The following is a 17,051-nucleotide window of genomic DNA, read 5'->3' as shown; positions in this document are numbered from 1 at the left end:
GTTTGGCTGCTTGCTGAAACGTGTATTTAACCCGACATCTCTGCGGAATCAGTTCTATACATGCATTTTTTGATGTTCTAACCCTTCCAGAAAAACTCACCGAGTGTTTCCCTAAAGTATTCCAGAGAACTCTTACAGTCGCTGATTACATTTTAAAACCCTTTAATCAGCTTTATTTCTACATACAATGGTTGAAACTATAAATCATCTGGCAAACTTCGCTCAACGAATTGAGTGAACAGAAAATGATCTCTAAGTTTTCTAGTCTTAGTAATTTTCCTTATGAAAGGCGAACGTATTTACAACCAAGGCCACGCATGAGATATAGTAATTCTGAAGAGCGTTTATACGAAATGCATTTGGCGGCAAGAAGTCGTTATTTAAGATGGCAATCGGAAAGGCCGGTTTGCTTTAATCCGTGCGTGCTGAAAACGATCCTCATTATAACTTAGTGTTGATCGATGAATACAGAGCAGTACTTAATTGGAGGTTTCAATTTTACACTTTTCTTATGATTTGGATGGGTGTATTCCCCTCGATTAACTATGTGTAAATTGTATTTAAGAAATATTCTGACAGAATTACTTCTTTCGAGTCCAAGATGGCTGCCAGGCGGCATTTGCAGCGCCACTTTGACAAGTCCCGGACTTTTACTGAGTCCTATTTAAAAATGAGTAAGCGTATCCAATGTCCTACTTACGACTTGAGATACACATTACTCATAAGATCTACAGAGAATGATTTTTGAGAATACCTTAGCAAAGAATCTGTTCATTGTTCCATAACACAAAGGATGTAATGCACTGGGTAGGCAAATCAAAATAAAATTATAATCCATGAAGAGTTGATGATGGCGAAATTGATACGCATTGATCTTAAAAACCCTTTCCCACACATAGTGAGCTTGATACGGAAAATAACAAACAACAAAAATAATAATGAGCGCAAAAATCATCTTAAGCAAATCTTTCTCTGGGTCTGTATTTTCGGTTTTACTGTCTCTTTGGTTATTCTTGTCGAGCACGACACTCCTTTGTTCCTTCATTCTCGCATCCTCTCCCAAATCTTGTAGCTCCATTTGATCTTCGATTTGAACAACACAAGACGATTCGGCAGTCGAGGTCCGCTTTCTTTGGTTAATCTGCACAATCCGCCTCTTCAAGTTCCATGCCACTGCTCCGTAAGATGCCAGCATTATCACATAAGGTAAAGCGTAATTCAAGATAAATCTAATAATCGCATAGTACTCGTTGTTTGTAATAGGCAACTCGATGCATCTGCCATTTCTAAACCTGAGACCGATGAAAAAGGGACAGGCGATTGCAAACGACAACAGCCACAGCCCAGCTATGGTTATAATTATGATCTTCTTAACTGATGGTCCACGTGGAAGTGGGTGTACAATGAATCTGTAACGATAGAAAGCGATGGCAGCCAGTGAGTAGGTCACAACGAGAAGAGCAATCACTTGGAATGTATTCAAAACGCAGGCGGCCTCTTGAAGAACGGCGTCCGTCGGATTCTGCCAGCTCGCAAACATGACGGCCAAACAAACGCTACTTAGGACTTCCGCGAAGGCCATGTTAGCGACAAGATGGTAGGATAGAGGCTTACGAGAAGGTATGCTCCACACAGCATAAAAAACCATGGAGTTGCCGATTAAACTGGCCGAGATGATCACGGAGAAGAGAGTCACACGGAAAATGTAGAGAGCTTTTGTTTCTTCGTACTGTTCTATCCACGTAATAGATTCCACGGTGGAGGGCTCGGTTGCGTTTGTGATGTTCGTATCGTTGATGAACTGCATTATTTCCTCGTCTTCCTGCACTTGTTGTGTTTCTTGTCCTCGTTGTTGACACCTTAACTGCGAGAGAGATAAGCATAAAAAGATATTATAGTGAGAAACAGTCGAGAGTAAGACTTTCCCCCAGTCTTACTCTCGACTGTTTTGTTGATGTTGAACGTGACAAACCGCTTCAAATTTTAAACCCCGCCGTGAATAGATGAATGCATATGACGAAATTCAATTTGGTTTAATTATAAATAAATTTGTTATTGCTGTCCTCGTATCTTGTATCTCGTACCTCGATATACATTTGTCGATTATCATCACTACAAGTAAGACTTTTTAAATATTTTCCCCGACGACTTCTTTCTTGAGTATTGAATAACACAAATCACGCCAAATTTTCAGACTAGTGACAAATGAATGACGATTCAATGATAAATTATAAAACCTGCTATTGTCAAAGATCTCTCCGAGAACGACGCGCGGATATTACAAACTCAGCTGGTACAGGGCCAAAATCAATGCAACAGTTTTAAATCACACAAACATCGCAACTCCCAGTGATTCCCGAAGTACATTCGTGGGGTATAAATAACCCTGTAAACATTGTCAGAGGAAGTCATGGTGGTAAATTATTAAAGATATCCAACCGATAGATAGGGATAAAGTTCAATTCTGAGCTGGCTGCCATTCAATTATAACTAAAATCTGCGCGGTGCAGGCTTTTCATTTAGTGTTTTAAGGGAGAAAAACTCACGCGAAATATCGATTACGACGCATCTAATGCTTTAAGCAAAATTCACTTCGGATAGGTTGCGACATAAAAATTTCCTTTCAATCGGCATATTGATTTTTTAAAAGTTAAAGAGAAGTTTACTCTGTAGAGACAACTCAAAGCGGAAAATATGCATCTGCTCTTTAAACACACATGTGACAATTTGCTGAGAGCACCAGCCGTCAGCCTATTAAAAAAACAGAGAAGCACTTCGGCCTTTCTTCACGTCACTCACAAAGCTCCCCAGAGCTAACATGTTTTTTTGTTACTGCACGTGTATCCTAAGAAGTACCGTTGCACATTTGATCAAAAGTGAACGGCACAATTTTAATGCCTTAGGGTTATTTGCAAGGGTAGATCAATATCATCAGTCAAATTCCTGTCTTTTACATAGAAAGAAGTCAAAATTAGTTTCTTGGCTTGGGAATTGTTTTAAACCACACTTACAAAAATCCAGATTTGAATTTCATCACACCAATCCTATTTTGTCTGCGGTTATTGTAAACTCTCAGTCTTCCAAAACAACACTCACTATATCTCGTAAAGATGGCGCAAGAACTTTCTACTTGTTTATCAGAAAATGATCTCCCAAGCACGATTAACTGAATATTTCAGTAGAGAACTGGAGGTCCTGCCGACAAAAGATAAGGCCTTTTATCTTTGTAACTTAATTTACCTAGAGAAATAAAAGTAATCCATGAGTTTCTAGTCTTGACAACTTCCTTTACGGAAGTTGTACACATTTACTAGTGTGGCAGAGGAAGTTGTTACTCAGTGTGTACTTAGCTTCTCGCCCGTCATTACGGATAGGATTTTGAAAGGTTGATTTTTCACTCGACAGCTCTTACTGACAACTTTTCCAGTTCAATATGTTTACCAGAAGCTTAAAGAGTGTACATGCTGACAAGCTCAGTAGCGGAGTAGTAACTAGAAGTAGGCGTAAGTACAGTTGCGGAAGTAGTAACTTCATGTAAGCGTAGAGTTTCAGTCGTCATTAGTTTAAAAGGTTGGTTTTGCACTTGACAGCTCTAGCTGACAACTTTTCCGCGGCTTAACCAGTTCATCATAGAAGTTTCCACTCCATACACAAGGACATTAGGAAAAAAAAAGTTAGGATGATCAAAGCTATAACATTTACCATAAATATTCAACTGTTTTTGTCATATTAATCCGTCTCGATCAAATGCGAAACTAATTCTTGAAAAAAAGATATACAGTTGAGCCCTTATTAACCAATTTTCAAAGGGGAATGACGCACTTAACCACTAGATACGGGTTGCGCAACTACCAGTTGGGGTAAAACGCGATAAAAACTAATCGGCGCCATTTTGTTTTAAGATCATCTCCAATGCATTCATAGGACACTTGAACTCAAAGTGCTAAGGACTTAGCTAAACTAGGAAACTTTGTTGCGGAACCATTGTTACCTGTTGTGTTTCCCGGGGTGGTTAAATTAGCGGAAAACAAACAAAATCTTTTCCTGCCCTAGTGGCTAAACGAGGAAACATTGTTTCCGAAAACAAATGAGCTACGCATGCGTGTATGAATAAACTGACTTCAAGGAAGTCTGGGGATCAAAGGATGTTCACATTTTCATTGTGTCATAGCCCTTTCTGGCGTTCTGCACAAAAATAAGGAGCTTCAGCCTCTTGTACCACTTCCAAGAGGAGTGGTACACATCGCTTGTTTGTTGACCGGACTTTTCCTTTCCAGGGCCTGTTCCCTTATAAATTGTGACCTGATAATTTTCAACTTGCTCTTGTAATCCTCCCGGCTAATATCATATTTTTTTCTCATCAGTAGATCGATTTGCGAATACGCCACCTCCTTACTGTCCCTATTCATGTAGTCCTTATGACGCACGTCCCAGAGACAAGGCCTTTCCTCGTACAGCGTGACTAGCATTTCAATTTCTTCATCTTTCCAATTCCTTTCCCTTCCCTTTCCCTTCCCTTTCCCTCCCCTTTCCCTTCCCTTTCCCTTCCCTTTCCCTTCCCTTTCCCTTCTCTTTCCCTTTCTTTGAGCGTGACTTGCTTGAATTTCTTCGCAGTAAGCCATTTTAATTGTTGCCTGCTCACCGATGCTATGAAACATTTTTCAATGTGCGAGCGCCACTGGAAATTACTCAACATTGTTTTCATCGTGGCCAAACTGGGAAACATATGATTCGAACGCAAAGTTTGTGTCCGGGAAACAAAAATGTTTTTGTCTGCAGGCAAAAACAATTTTTGTTTCCGAGGAACAACATTTGTTTCCGCAACATGTGTTTCCCGCGCGGCTAAACTGGGAAACAATTTGGATATATCAACAAAGTTGAAATGGTAAATTGGCCACCGTAATGATTACAAAAGCTGACGTTTCGAGCGTTAGCCCTTCGTCGGAGCGAATAGAGGAATTGTGGGTTGTGTGTGCTTTTAAAGGCAGAAAATGGAGCTACGTTATTGGTGGGAGCATGGCAACGAGAAAAACATGAATAAATTAGTGGAATGAAAAGCGTTCGTTGATCCCTGTGGGATTTAGACTGCCGGTTTGAAAGATGAGCTTTTGTTCAAGATTTTTACGGCTTTCCGTGCCACCTAAGTGCAAGGAAAGACCGCAGATTGCCATATGTTGCTTAGAATGATTAGGTAAATTAAAATGTCTAGCGACTGGTTTCGATGTGTCCTTGTCATTCCTTTCCACGTCTCGAAGGTGTTCTCGGAATCGGTCACCTAGTCTTCTGCCTGTTTCGCCGATGTATATCTTTTTGTAATAAGTGCAAGTTATGCAATAGATTACATTGGCGGAGGTGCACGTGAAGTAATCGGTGATCTTAATGGATCGTTTAGGTCCCGATATTTTATCAGTGTTGTGAATGAAAGGAAACGTTTTGCATCGTGCACGAGCGCATTTGAAAGTGCCTGGTTGGCCATTAGTCTGAAAAGGACTTCTGACCAAAAAATTGCCTATGTTTTTGTCGCGTTTGAATGAAATGAGCGGAAGCTGCGAAAAGATAGTGCTTGTCTCTGGATCGTTTTGAAGTAATTTAAAGTTTTTAAGAATGATGGATTTAACTGAGTGGTTGTGAGGGTGAAACGTGAGAGTGAATGGAATGCGGTCGGAATCTTCCTTATGCGACGTTTGTAGTGCTGAATGTGGATCAATAAGTTGAGCGCGGTGGTAACCCGCTTGAACGACGGAAACAGGGTAACCACGTTTATCGAAGAACTGGCACATTGACTCTGATTTGTGGTGGAAATCAGAGTCATTACTACGTAAATGACGAAGTCTTAGAAACTGAGAAAAAGGAATGGAATTCTTAACGTGAGATGGATGCGAAGACGAATATAACAAGTAATTATGCGATTCTGTAGGTTTGTAATACACACTAGTGCATAAACCGTTACCTTCAATTGAAACTTTGACGTCTAAAAAGGATAAAGAATTGTCAGAAATTTCCCAAGTATATTTCAGAGCCGGGTGAAAAGAATTGACTGCGGTTATAAATTGAGTGAGCTCCTCTCTGGTAGAGGAGGTAGCGCCGCTACAGTCGTCGATGTAGCGACCGTAGAGTTCAGGTTTGGACCCGTTGTATTGGCTGAAAAATTGATGTTCGACAAAACCTATAAAAAGATTGGCATAGCTAGGTCCCATTTTGGTGCCCATGGCTACACCGTTGGTTTGTTTGAAGAAGTTGTTTCCGAATGAAAAACAATTGAGTGCGAGCACTAGTTCGGCTAAGCGTATTAGTGTTTCAGATTTAGGTTCCTTCACAGTACGTTGATCAGAAAAATGTTTAAGGGCCAGAAGGCCTTCGCCATTAGGAATGATAGTGTAAAGAGACGGAAATTACCGTACGTGGGGAAAAACGTGGGGAACTTGACAAGCGACAGCTTAATATACTAGGGTGATGCCGCTAAACACATGCTTGAGTGAAGGTCATATCTAAAAACTCTATCATTCGGCCGGGAAACATAAAAAATTGTTCGTGATGAAAATACGTTTAGCCTTGCGTGAAAAACTCTCGAGTGTGTTACATCTACATGGGTATCAGTTTGCTACCTGTCTCGTCTTCGGCATTAAACTGTTGACCTACATGTATACATGACTGAATTATCCTATCAAGTCCACAACGAAGCTTAATTTAATTCTATAACTTTCTGAAAACTTAAATGTGTTCGAATATTTGAAGAAAAACAGATACCTACTGCTCCCTTAAATGTGTTGGAATATATGAAGAAAAACAAATACCAACTACTCCCTAAAATGTGTTCGAATATATTGCTCCCTTACGGAATGTGTTATCCGAGAAACACCATTGCAATAGGAAAGATATGAGAGTCTGAAACGAAAGCAGGGATAATAACCAAATTGGCCATCGTTATCTATGTTTTCTGTTAGTTTTTTGATCGAATACGGTTCTGACTGCTAAGATTTGCTTGGATTTCCAGATTTAACAACAGGTTACCCAATTAGATTATGTCCTGATGTAAACGACGATGTGAGCCTCAGGAATAAATAATGTCCAAGGACAAATATATATGAGCATGTTTTCGCTCCAAATCAAGGCTATTGTGTTTAGTTTCCTTCAAATATTTAGCAACTCGCAGGAAAAATGTTTACGAATAGCTTACCGCGAGATATTCGCTGTTTCGATGTTATGAACAAACAAACATGTCCCTTGGATGTTCTCCAGTTTGAGTTAGAGATTCGTTAACATCAGTCAAGCATTTATTTTATAAGAGGTTTATGAAGTCAAGCAGGATATCATTAATTATCAAAATCGCCCAGGTCTGAGTTATTGCCGAAGCCGAGGACTAAGTAAGATAACATAGACACCAGGTTTGATAATTCCGTGATGATATTGTGCGAAAACCAAATTCAAACACTTCTTAATCTACAATATGTTTTCATTCAATACAAATTTAACTTTACAAAAGAAAAACAAAGAGCCACTGCATTACAGCCAGCGAATATTAAGTAACGCTACAATATTATTTACATTCCAAATACGATATTTCCATCACAGTACTATTTCAATTACCACTGTTTACCAAATTTCTAACTCGAAATAAGCGAAAAAACTCCCAAGATGATAACAACTTCACTAGCATTACATCGCCCCTACAAGACCATATTTGCATCACACAATTATTCACACTTCAGCAAGAGATAAAAAACTGATAATCTCTTGCCCTTCAGCCCAGTCCTACAGGTAGAATATGTTTCTTATGCAGACCCACAAGAATAAGCGTTTCCCAGATCTATTAATTTGATTTGTATTCTATTTTGCCACTGAGTATTTCTATTTTTCTTGAATTCGGCATAAAGTTAGATTTTCTTATTTTCAGTTCCTCTACATGACATTCGTCGTTCTCTTTCATAAAAATTAAGTTATTCCTAGACAAAGTAAAGCAGCAGAGGAAACAGCCAACTGAAAGATTACTTCCAATCTATCGTTTCTAGATTTTTGATTGACCACATAACCAGTGTTTAAATTTAACTGCTCGATATCAAAAGTTTAAAACTACAGAATTGAACGCGATATCCCTTGACTGACATGAACCAATCTCTGCAACGGCTTCTCAATTAGAGCGCTGTTCCATTTGAACTTCCTAAAACCAAAACTAAACCGATAGCAATGGCTAAGCAGTGAAAACATTGACATCACAAGTAGTCAACAACTTTAAGAGTGGAAAATGAATTAAAAGAAACCATAATTGGTTTCAATTTTTAAAGTCTACCTAAAGATGATGGAGCAAGTTCTCTCGAAGCAGCACAAAGCGCATTGAAGCAAAACCAACGCAGTCCCGGATTGTTTTTAAAACTCAATCGAAAATTGCTCAGGGTTCGCATGATCAGTCAACAGAGACCAGTGGGTGACGTGCCTATCATTTATAAACAACATGTCTAAAAACCGCAGACAATAAGCCAACAGTGAAAACAACTGACAACTTTAACTTTATAATAAATGGCGCATTGGCCTTGCAAGTCAGGATAATCATATTTTTCCAAGCTTATTTCTTTCGAACGCTCTCTGTAAAAGTTCTATGAAAACCATTCGTGTTGAACATGTTCACATCTCGTCGGTTTTACAAATTTCATGCTAAATGCGCCTGCTCTAAATAGCAGCAGTCTCTATATTTAGATCTGCTTAGGCATGTCTTAAAATTTCGCCGACTCGTTGTAATTTTAAATTTATTGGATGCCACAACAATAAAACGGAAAAATGATTTACAAATTCGCTGTTAGCAACAAAAAGGAAAAATTTTATCATGCAATTTAAGTAAAATTTACTCCACTAGTTTTCTTTTGTTATATGGCTCACCTTTGTAAGGTTGCACAAAAGTATCGTCCACCATCGTTGTTGCCGCAAATACGCTGGGTGCACAAACATTTATCTTTATGATCAGCCCGTGTATGAAATAATGACTTATTTAACAAGTCACTTCTGAGATAAACTCAGCAGAAATGAACGGCGTAAAACGGTGAGGAACAACTCAAGATGACAAAACTTGCAGCTGGAAACCGCTTTGATTTAACAACAATGTAAAAAAAAAAAACTAAGAATTTTGCTCCAAATTGAGCAAGGAATTTTTCGACTTGAGGAACATATTCATCATCGTATTTTCAAGATCTACACAGAATGATCTTTGAGAACGCCTTAGCAAAAAAACTGTTCATTGTTCCATAACACAAAGGATGTAATGCACTGGGAAGGCAAATCAAAATAAAATTATAATCCATAAAGAGATTATGATGTCGAAATTGATACGCATTGATCTTACAAACCCTTTCCCACACATAATGGGCTTGATACGGAAAATAACAAACAACAAAAATAATAATGAGCACAAAAATCATCTTAAGCAAATCTTTCTCCAGGTCTGTGTTTTCGGGTTTACTGTCTCTCCGGTTATTCTGGTCGAGCAGAACACTTCTTCGTTCCTCCATTCTCGTGTCGTCTCGTAACTCTTGCAGTTCAGTTTCCACAACAGAAGAGCATGTAACAACCAATGAGTCGCGATTTCTCTTTTTAATCTGCACAATTCGCCTCCTCAAGTTCCACGCCACTGCTCCGTAAGATGCCAGCATTATCACATAAGGTAAAGCGTAATTCAAGATGAATCTAATAATCGCATAGTACTCATTGTTTGTGATAGGCAGCTCGATGCATCTGCCATTTCTAAACCTGAGACCGATGAAAAAGGGACAGGCGATCGCAAATGACAACAGCCACAGCCCAGCTATGGTTAGAATTGTGATCTTCTTAACTGATGGTCCACGTGGAAGTGGGTTTACAATGAATCTGTAACGATAGAAAGCGATGGCAGCCAGTGAGTAGGTCACCACGAGAAGAGCAATCACTTGGAATGTATTCAAAACGCAGGCGGCCTCTTGAAGAACGGCGTCCGTCGGATTCTGCCAGCTCGCAAACATGACGGCCAAACAGACGCTACTTAGGACTTCCGCAAAGGCCATGTTAGCGACGAGATGGTAGGATAGAGGCTTACGAGAAGGTATGCTCCACACAGCATAACAAACCATGGAGTTGCCGATTAAACTGGCCGAGATGATCACGGAGAAGAGAGTCACACGGAAAATGTAGAGAGCTTTTGTTTCTTCGTACTGTTCTATCCACGTAACAGATTCCACGGAGGAGGGCTCGGTTGAGTTTGTGATGTTTGTAATGTTACTGGAGTGCATTTTTGGTCTTCTTTAGTTGACACCTTCAAAGGTTTAAATTACACTGTTAGATCAGAATATTTTGACCACAAGTGAGCTTTCAGGCAGGTGTCACTTCAAAGTTCAGTGAAGCGAAAGAACTCTATTAGCTATCAATGAACAAAGAGGCTGGTTCAAAACTTGAATATCGATGACTGTTTAGCAATTGCAATGATGTTGACATAATAAACACGCGATTTTATGCGGATTGTTAACCTACAATTTGCGTTAATTGTTGCTTTGAATATTTAGTGTTTCAAAGGAGCTGATTTTCGGACATTTTGTTAAACTGATTTTTACTTTTGTCACAAAGTTCCAGTTAGAAAACGTATATCAATTACTGATTATAGTTAAGAGCGTTTGAAATGGGAAAAAATTTGAGGATAAATACAAGCACTAGTCATTAATGTCTTGGAAACTCGTTTAATTCAGCAACTCAATATGTTTTTCAAAATCAATTAAAACTGCCATTCCCCGTCGTTCCTCTTGATCTTTCCATATACGAATTTGTATTTTTTCCTTAAAAAATGGGAATTATTTTTAACAATCGTTAAATATAAGTGAAGACCCTTCATTTATTTCAATAAAAGTTCCTTGAATATTTTTAAAAATATTGTCCTCTTACAACTTTAAGAGGGTTCAAGGTCTTTGAAGAAGAATATTTGAAGACACTAGAGGTTTTAATGGCGGCTCAGCCCCTACACATTCATTCTCTCAGCAATCGTGCCCATATTTCTTGGTCAACTTCCAAACCGAAAAGGTTTATCGGCGAATTCGGGTGCGCTTAATTGTTTAAATCATATACCTAGAGAGCCTTAAAGTGTCTAAACTGCATGTTGAAGAATTTTTATGTCCTTTCGCAGTTGTAATTTAACTGAACCATGAAAAGGAACATGTCTGACTCACAAATGTAATAAGCAGCTTCGTTGAGCTTCAAATCCATAGTCATTTCTTTATGCGCGTTTCGCGGCCTCGGTAAAGTAACAAATTGGAATGTTTTTCTCCCCACAATCGAATCGTTTGTAATATAAAATTCAAGGTAACTGTTGCGGATAAATGCCTCACGAAATTGTTGAATTATCGCTATTTGAAACTAATTGTTGTTTTGTACGAAATAACATAAAATATATTTCCCAACGCTGCCACTATTCCGCGTACAGTCAGCTGGTGCCTGATCAAAATTTCAGTCAGTTCTTTCTTACCAAACGCCTTCATGGCAACAGTATGGGCCTTGAGCAAACCACGGCAACGAGGAGGTGACAAGACAAAAGATCAAAAGAACGCCCAGCACATGCGTTTTAAAACTTTGTACATTTCTTAGTCGTCCTTTGCAAAACCACAACGTGAAATCACCAAAATTTGCGTCGTCTGCGAAAGGAAACCGCGACGGCAAATTATTTTCATTTCCATTTGGAACTCAACGTTGTGCTGAAGTTGAGGTGTGGCGCCGTAAGAGATGGTAAACGCATGCAGCCAATTTCGAAATTCAAATAAGAGGTAGAAATTCATTTTTTAATCGACGTCCTTCTTGGCGTTACCGTCCTGACTGTTTAAGGTCTCTAATATCTCGATTCGTCGCGCAGTATTTGAACGATTTCGTATCATGTCGAAAAAGAGCTAACGTCGAAACAAAGAATTCACCACAAATTTCTTGATAATGTGCCTGAGACCCCAGTACGTACCAAATCACGCGGCATTTAACCTGCGCGTTTCTGGGAAGTTGATTACAGACCGTCGATTCAACAGATGGCAAAGTTGGTCGTTCGATGAACAGAAGCGAGTAATGTTTACCTAGTTTTGTTTTAACCAAGTACTTTCTCATTTTAGTGACCGGAAATCAGGATTGCTCTTTTTCTGAGGTGAATTGCTGACTGAAAATTTCGCTAGAATAACGAAAGCCATCTGCAGCCATAACTTGTGTTTGAGTGAGTGAAACATTGCGGGTAAACTGCAGCTGGACTGTCGAAGTTAAAGTGAAATGCGTTTTAGCAGATCTATAACCTGGACATTGTAAGCAATAACATGACTGTGTTCGCGAATAGTTGGAGGAAATCACTCAGTAGCAATATAAGAAGTATTAAGAATCGTAAGTTGCATCTTTTTTTTCGTTGGTATCGTTGTGTTATTGTCGAGAGTTTTTTAAGCCCTTCCAAGACTTCGAAACTTCCATATGGCCAAGCTGTGTTGTCCATTGTTCGAGTTTGTTGTTGAGGCGAAAGAAATTGTCCCAAATATTTCACTGCATATTGCAAAGACGATTACAATTTGCCGTTAAAGCGCTATTCTACGACTCGCGATTTTTCTTTACTTTGGTAAGGCACGGTAAATTTTGAAACGTATGTGAAGAACCGATTTCAACGCCGTGACGTCCACTTTTCATTTCTCGCCATTTACAGGGCAAGAAATGACAGACAAAACTGTGAAATATCGTTCCTTTCGTTAGAAAAAATACAGGAGGATCGCCACATCAAAACTTAAAGGGAAGTAACATCATTCTGCACTACTTTCCAAGTGTCTTGTAAATACACTTTACAAGCTGGTCACGCTAAAAGGTTGCGACCGAAATTTGTTTTCGTTAAAAGAACTTTGAAGGGTGAAATTCGGAGAGAGGAAAAGTAGGGAAAATGTGAGAGAAATAGTCCTACAACGTCTAAGGTTGAATAAGCTAAAATAAAATATCTTGTATTATACTACCTGCCATTCCCTCCTATAGTTTCGCTGCGTGCTTCCACTTATCTTTCATTGTGACAGCTGCCTATTGACTTACAAAGCTCAACTGTAATATTAATACCCCACGGACAATTGTCACCTGCAGAAAACACTGTTTCAAAATTGCAATTACGATTCAGCCCTAAAGCTGCCAGGATATAAACCAATGGAAAAAGCTGAGTTTTTACGTAACTTATCATTTAGGATGACAATTTATTTCATGTTCGTTTTCGTGCAGTAAAGTGTTTTAATTAGTACGTCCTACTAACTTGAAAAGTTTTGTTAAACACAATATCTCTAATAAGAAGAAGGTCCTTGTCTCAACTTCAGTAAACTGATTTTAAAGAAACCATGAATGAAAAAAATAAAAAAAAATAAAAAAACAGGCTGAGCGCTTAATTAATGCTCGTTTGTTTTGGCTATCAAAGTACTGAAAGCTGATCTATCAGAAAAAACAGTTATGACATAACGTTCAGAAACGCCGTTTAACCGCCAGATGTACACATATTTACTAAAGAAAGAGGATGCTACATCTATCGCCTCGGATCTAAAAGTACTGAACACAGAAAGTGGACACATAATCACACGAGAACAGCTATAACCTCTAAATAGCTCTGAGGAAAATGAAAACAGCATTGAAATTCTTTCATGAATATTTTCAGTGGCTTAAACGGTTACTTTTCTTCAGCATGAAGCGCATTGATTATTAATTACCTGCATTATCTACAGCAACGGAAATTGAAAGTCAAATTAACAACAAACGCAAATACGAGATCCCAAGATGTCGCTGTTTAACAACCTCCTCCTCAAGTTATAAAATCAGAAAGGAATCAAAATATCAAAACAATTGCAACTGAGAGTTGCGCGGTAATGGCTAACGTTTTTCCTCCCCAGGTCTGAGTTGTTTTCAGTCATTTCAAATCGATAGGATACAGAATTGAATTATTTCGACCCTTCCAAGCCCGGTTTGTTTCTAAGTAAACAAAGCTTAAAAAAAAAAAAACCACCATTTCTTGATAATAAGTGTACAAGATGAGTCGTTATTTGAAAAACAGAGAAAAAAATTTGAAGCGAGTTGCGACTAAGACGACTGAAACCTCGCATCGGATGATCCGGAGCAATGATTTAGTCGCTTTCAAAACGTTTAAAAGATATGCACAGCAATTAAGGTGCGCTGCCGGCAAAACTGAACAAAGTCAAGTTCCGCGATCGAGGTTTGGTTGTGTGGCGACTTTCGATCTTCCTGACATCAAGATTGTTTACATAAAAAGTTCACCGCGTCTTCCGTGGCACATATTCCCCGAGAAGTCCTGTTTCGCATCTCAGATTTGTAGGAAAATGGATGCGATGGTAATTGTTGTCATTTTACCTAAAAGTTTCCTCTTCGCTAAAATTGCACAATGAAGAGTAAATTCCAATATTTCATCTTTTAATACTCCTTGGGATTCTTAATCGTTAATTGCGCCAATATTTTGACGTGAGCAGGAATTCAAGTCTGAGCAGTTGTCAAGGCATTGCATTATATTTATTTTCCACTACCAACGAATATTGGAACTCTTTGTCTATGCAAACTTCAATTACTGCTGTGACAAAATGTATTTAGACTACGCGCGCCATCTTTTCATTCAGCTCAAAGCCTCCTCGAAGCTTTAAAATTTGTCTCCATATTAACGATGTTTTAATTTTCTTCACCATTTCCCTTACACTCTTTCAATCCTAGGTATCCATTGTAAAATTCCGGGCAAAGGTCTCTGCCACCAAAAGCGGAAAAACGAGGGTAGCGTCGGAGTAAACCTAAAAGGAAATAATTAACATTTATATTAGCAATGGAATAAGAAATAGCTTATTCACTCTTCCACCTGTGTTCCATTTTAACTACATGTCACCTATAAAACAATCGCATACAACCATAATACTTGACTTCCCCATAGTGGTTTAAGACTCTACGAGGCTACTTTCGTAAGTGCGCCAGTTTTAAAGTTTTAAGACGTAGTCATTCAAGTAAAACACCCTGACACTCGATGGAAATGGTTTCATTCATTAAATTTTTTGTTTGTATTTAGTCTGATAGCGGTTGATGCAATGGGTTTGACACAAAGGAAAATAAAACGTTACTGCACATCATTTGTAATTTCAATACCAATCCTTGGTTAAGGGAGTTTTGTAAGCAAGCGAGTGGCAAAAAAAATTATTTTCCGTTTCCGTTATTCGTTTCCGAACTCTGCCAGAGCTCCTGCTGCTGTGGTTTCCCGGGCTACCTTCCCTCCTGTGAACAATTTTTTTCATAAGAAAGAGAAGTTGTTTTTTACCTTTACAGGCGAAGCTGTCATTTTAATTTTTCCCCAGGAAACAGCTTCATCAGGCCTGGCACCTGAGTCACTTCCGTCAAACTCCTGGCCTGTGTTTACAAACACAGAGAAGTCGGCGCCATTACGCTGTACAACGAAACAAAACCATCGCATAATCTTGTCAAACAAGAGGAGATGACTAACACCTCCTGCTGATTCTAACAGCATGCAGGAAACTTAATATATTTGAACCTTGTACAGGCTTAGCTAAGTAACGAGACCAAGTGATAGAACATAACTATGTGTGATTTGAAGGTCGGTGGTTCGAATCGTCGCAGGAATTCTCATTTTCTCTTTCGTCCCAGCATTGTGAAAATTAATAGAATTTTTCGTTATTAAAAGGCCGAAATGAGAATCAAACAACTTTCTTTACGAGTTTATAACAAATCCCCCAAAAATTATTTTAATTAAAGGTATGTACTGAGGTGTGTTTTGGGTACTCGCGCGCCCAGGCGAAAATGGAAACCTCACAAAATGCTGGGGGTGGGGTGGATGGGTGGGTGGTAAATGTGATGGACAAGCAGATCAGTACGAGACTATTTTGTAAGCAGACTTCACCCCACCCCTTGGAATGAAAAAAAATTTACTAGTGAAGGTAAGAGGAGAGTTTTGTTTTCAATTGTAGAACTCTGTAAATTAGGCCTCAGTTGTTGGGAAGGTGGATATCGGTATTCAACCGATAAATCGTTTTCCAACCGGTTGGCGCACAGTAAAGCCTATGAAAGCAGAGAAATGTTATTCTATCCAAGTAAAACGGCCAAATTTGAAAGGTAGCTGATCACTCAATTTGTTATTTGTGGTAGTTATCCATTAAATACCATTAGCAATTTGTAAAGCTTTGGCATCTACTATGAAAACAAGGATTTCAATGTATAATAATAATAATAATAATATCAAACTTTATTAACACTCAAAGCAAAGAACTATTTACAAGTTAAAAGTAAAACGACCTAATAGTAGCTCCGAATTCAATTAAAATTCTATTTACAATCTAATCATTTTTATCGTCATCAATATTATTATTGAGATAGAATAAATATATGAAAATCATATATTTTGAACTGCGGTATTTGATACGTATGATGGACGATCCTCGCAGTAGATAGCGCTATTTGAGCAATAGCGAAATTCAGACCTGAAAAAAATCAACTTAACGGCCTGCTCTCAGTTGGCTTGTTAGCTCAATTGGTTAGAGCGCTGCACTAGTATCGCAGAGGTCAGTGGTTCGAGTCCCGTACAGGCCTGATTTTTTTCTGGTCTGAATTTCGCTATTGCTCAAATAGCGCTATCTACTGCGAGGATCGTCCATCATACGTAATATTATTATTGTCAATGCTAAAATAAAAATGCGTCTTTATTGTTCAAGAGATAAAATTACACTAGCCCTAAAATATAATCATAATAATTTCATAAATTCACAAAAAGGTAGAAACAAAAAAAAAAAGAAAGGATATATAAAACTTGGTAAAATTCACAAAACTACGTTTGACAGGCGGTAGCGTTGTCGAGGGAGAAGTCCAAGTCGATGATATCGAGATCAAATGAGCAGAGAAGACGAACAAGTACGCCCCGCTGCTGTACGAATTAAGAAGGAGATACCCCAAGTAAAATATTGAGCGGCATATCATCATAACAGACGCACTTGGGGGGAGCTCGCGAAGGGTCAAGGAAAGCATACGCCAACTGGTTGGAAGTGGCCGATGTCACTCAGTGCTAAGGAATATGC

General features: G+C 38.7%; 2 protein-coding genes and 1 long non-coding RNA gene across 5 annotated transcripts in view; all 3 read right to left on the bottom strand.

The window, feature by feature from the left end:
• Positions 1-145: 145 nt before the first annotated feature.
• LOC148733910 (tachykinin-like peptides receptor 86C) lies at positions 146-13,045 on the bottom strand. Of its 2 annotated transcripts, none has more exons than XM_088757565.1 (2): positions 12,963-13,045; positions 146-1,864 (listed from the first exon to the last, which is right to left on the bottom strand). In XM_088757565.1, the coding sequence occupies exon 2, from the start codon at positions 1,805-1,807 to the stop codon at positions 716-718; it is 1,092 nt and encodes a 363-aa protein (XP_088613691.1). In that variant the 5' UTR covers positions 1,808-1,864; positions 12,963-13,045; the 3' UTR covers positions 146-715. The 2 variants fall into 2 exon arrangements, with proteins under 2 accessions (XP_088613691.1, XP_088613692.1); XM_088757566.1 differs by lacking the exon at positions 12,963-13,045 and adding an exon at positions 4,303-4,455.
• On the bottom strand, positions 7,387-13,083 carry LOC148733909 (putative G protein-coupled receptor tkr-1). 2 transcript variants are annotated; one of them, XM_088757567.1, is made up of 2 exons: positions 12,963-13,083; positions 7,387-10,273 (listed from the first exon to the last, which is right to left on the bottom strand). In XM_088757567.1, exon 2 carries the CDS (start codon positions 10,248-10,250, stop codon positions 9,174-9,176), a length of 1,077 nt encoding a protein of 358 aa, XP_088613693.1. In that variant the 5' UTR covers positions 10,251-10,273; positions 12,963-13,083; the 3' UTR covers positions 7,387-9,173. The 2 variants fall into 2 exon arrangements, with proteins under 2 accessions (XP_088613693.1, XP_088613694.1); XM_088757568.1 differs by lacking the exon at positions 12,963-13,083 and adding an exon at positions 11,471-12,518.
• Positions 13,084-14,389: 1,306 nt separating this feature from the next.
• Positions 14,390-17,051, bottom strand: part of LOC148733908 (uncharacterized) — a 9,270-nt gene continuing 6,608 nt past the window's right edge. Inside the window, exons 2-3 of the long non-coding RNA XR_016000225.1 lie at positions 15,287-15,412; positions 14,390-14,771 (exon numbers count right to left, since the gene is read on the bottom strand). This is a non-coding gene — a long non-coding RNA (uncharacterized LOC148733908). The remainder of the gene's footprint in view (positions 14,772-15,286; positions 15,413-17,051) is intronic.

Source organism: Stylophora pistillata, chromosome 4, assembly GCF_964205215.1.
Source record: "Stylophora pistillata chromosome 4, jaStyPist1.2, whole genome shotgun sequence".
Classification (NCBI taxonomy): Eukaryota; Metazoa; Cnidaria; class Anthozoa; order Scleractinia; family Pocilloporidae; genus Stylophora; species Stylophora pistillata.
Note: the sequence above shows the minus strand (reverse complement) of the source record. Positions and strands in the feature narration are given on the sequence as shown.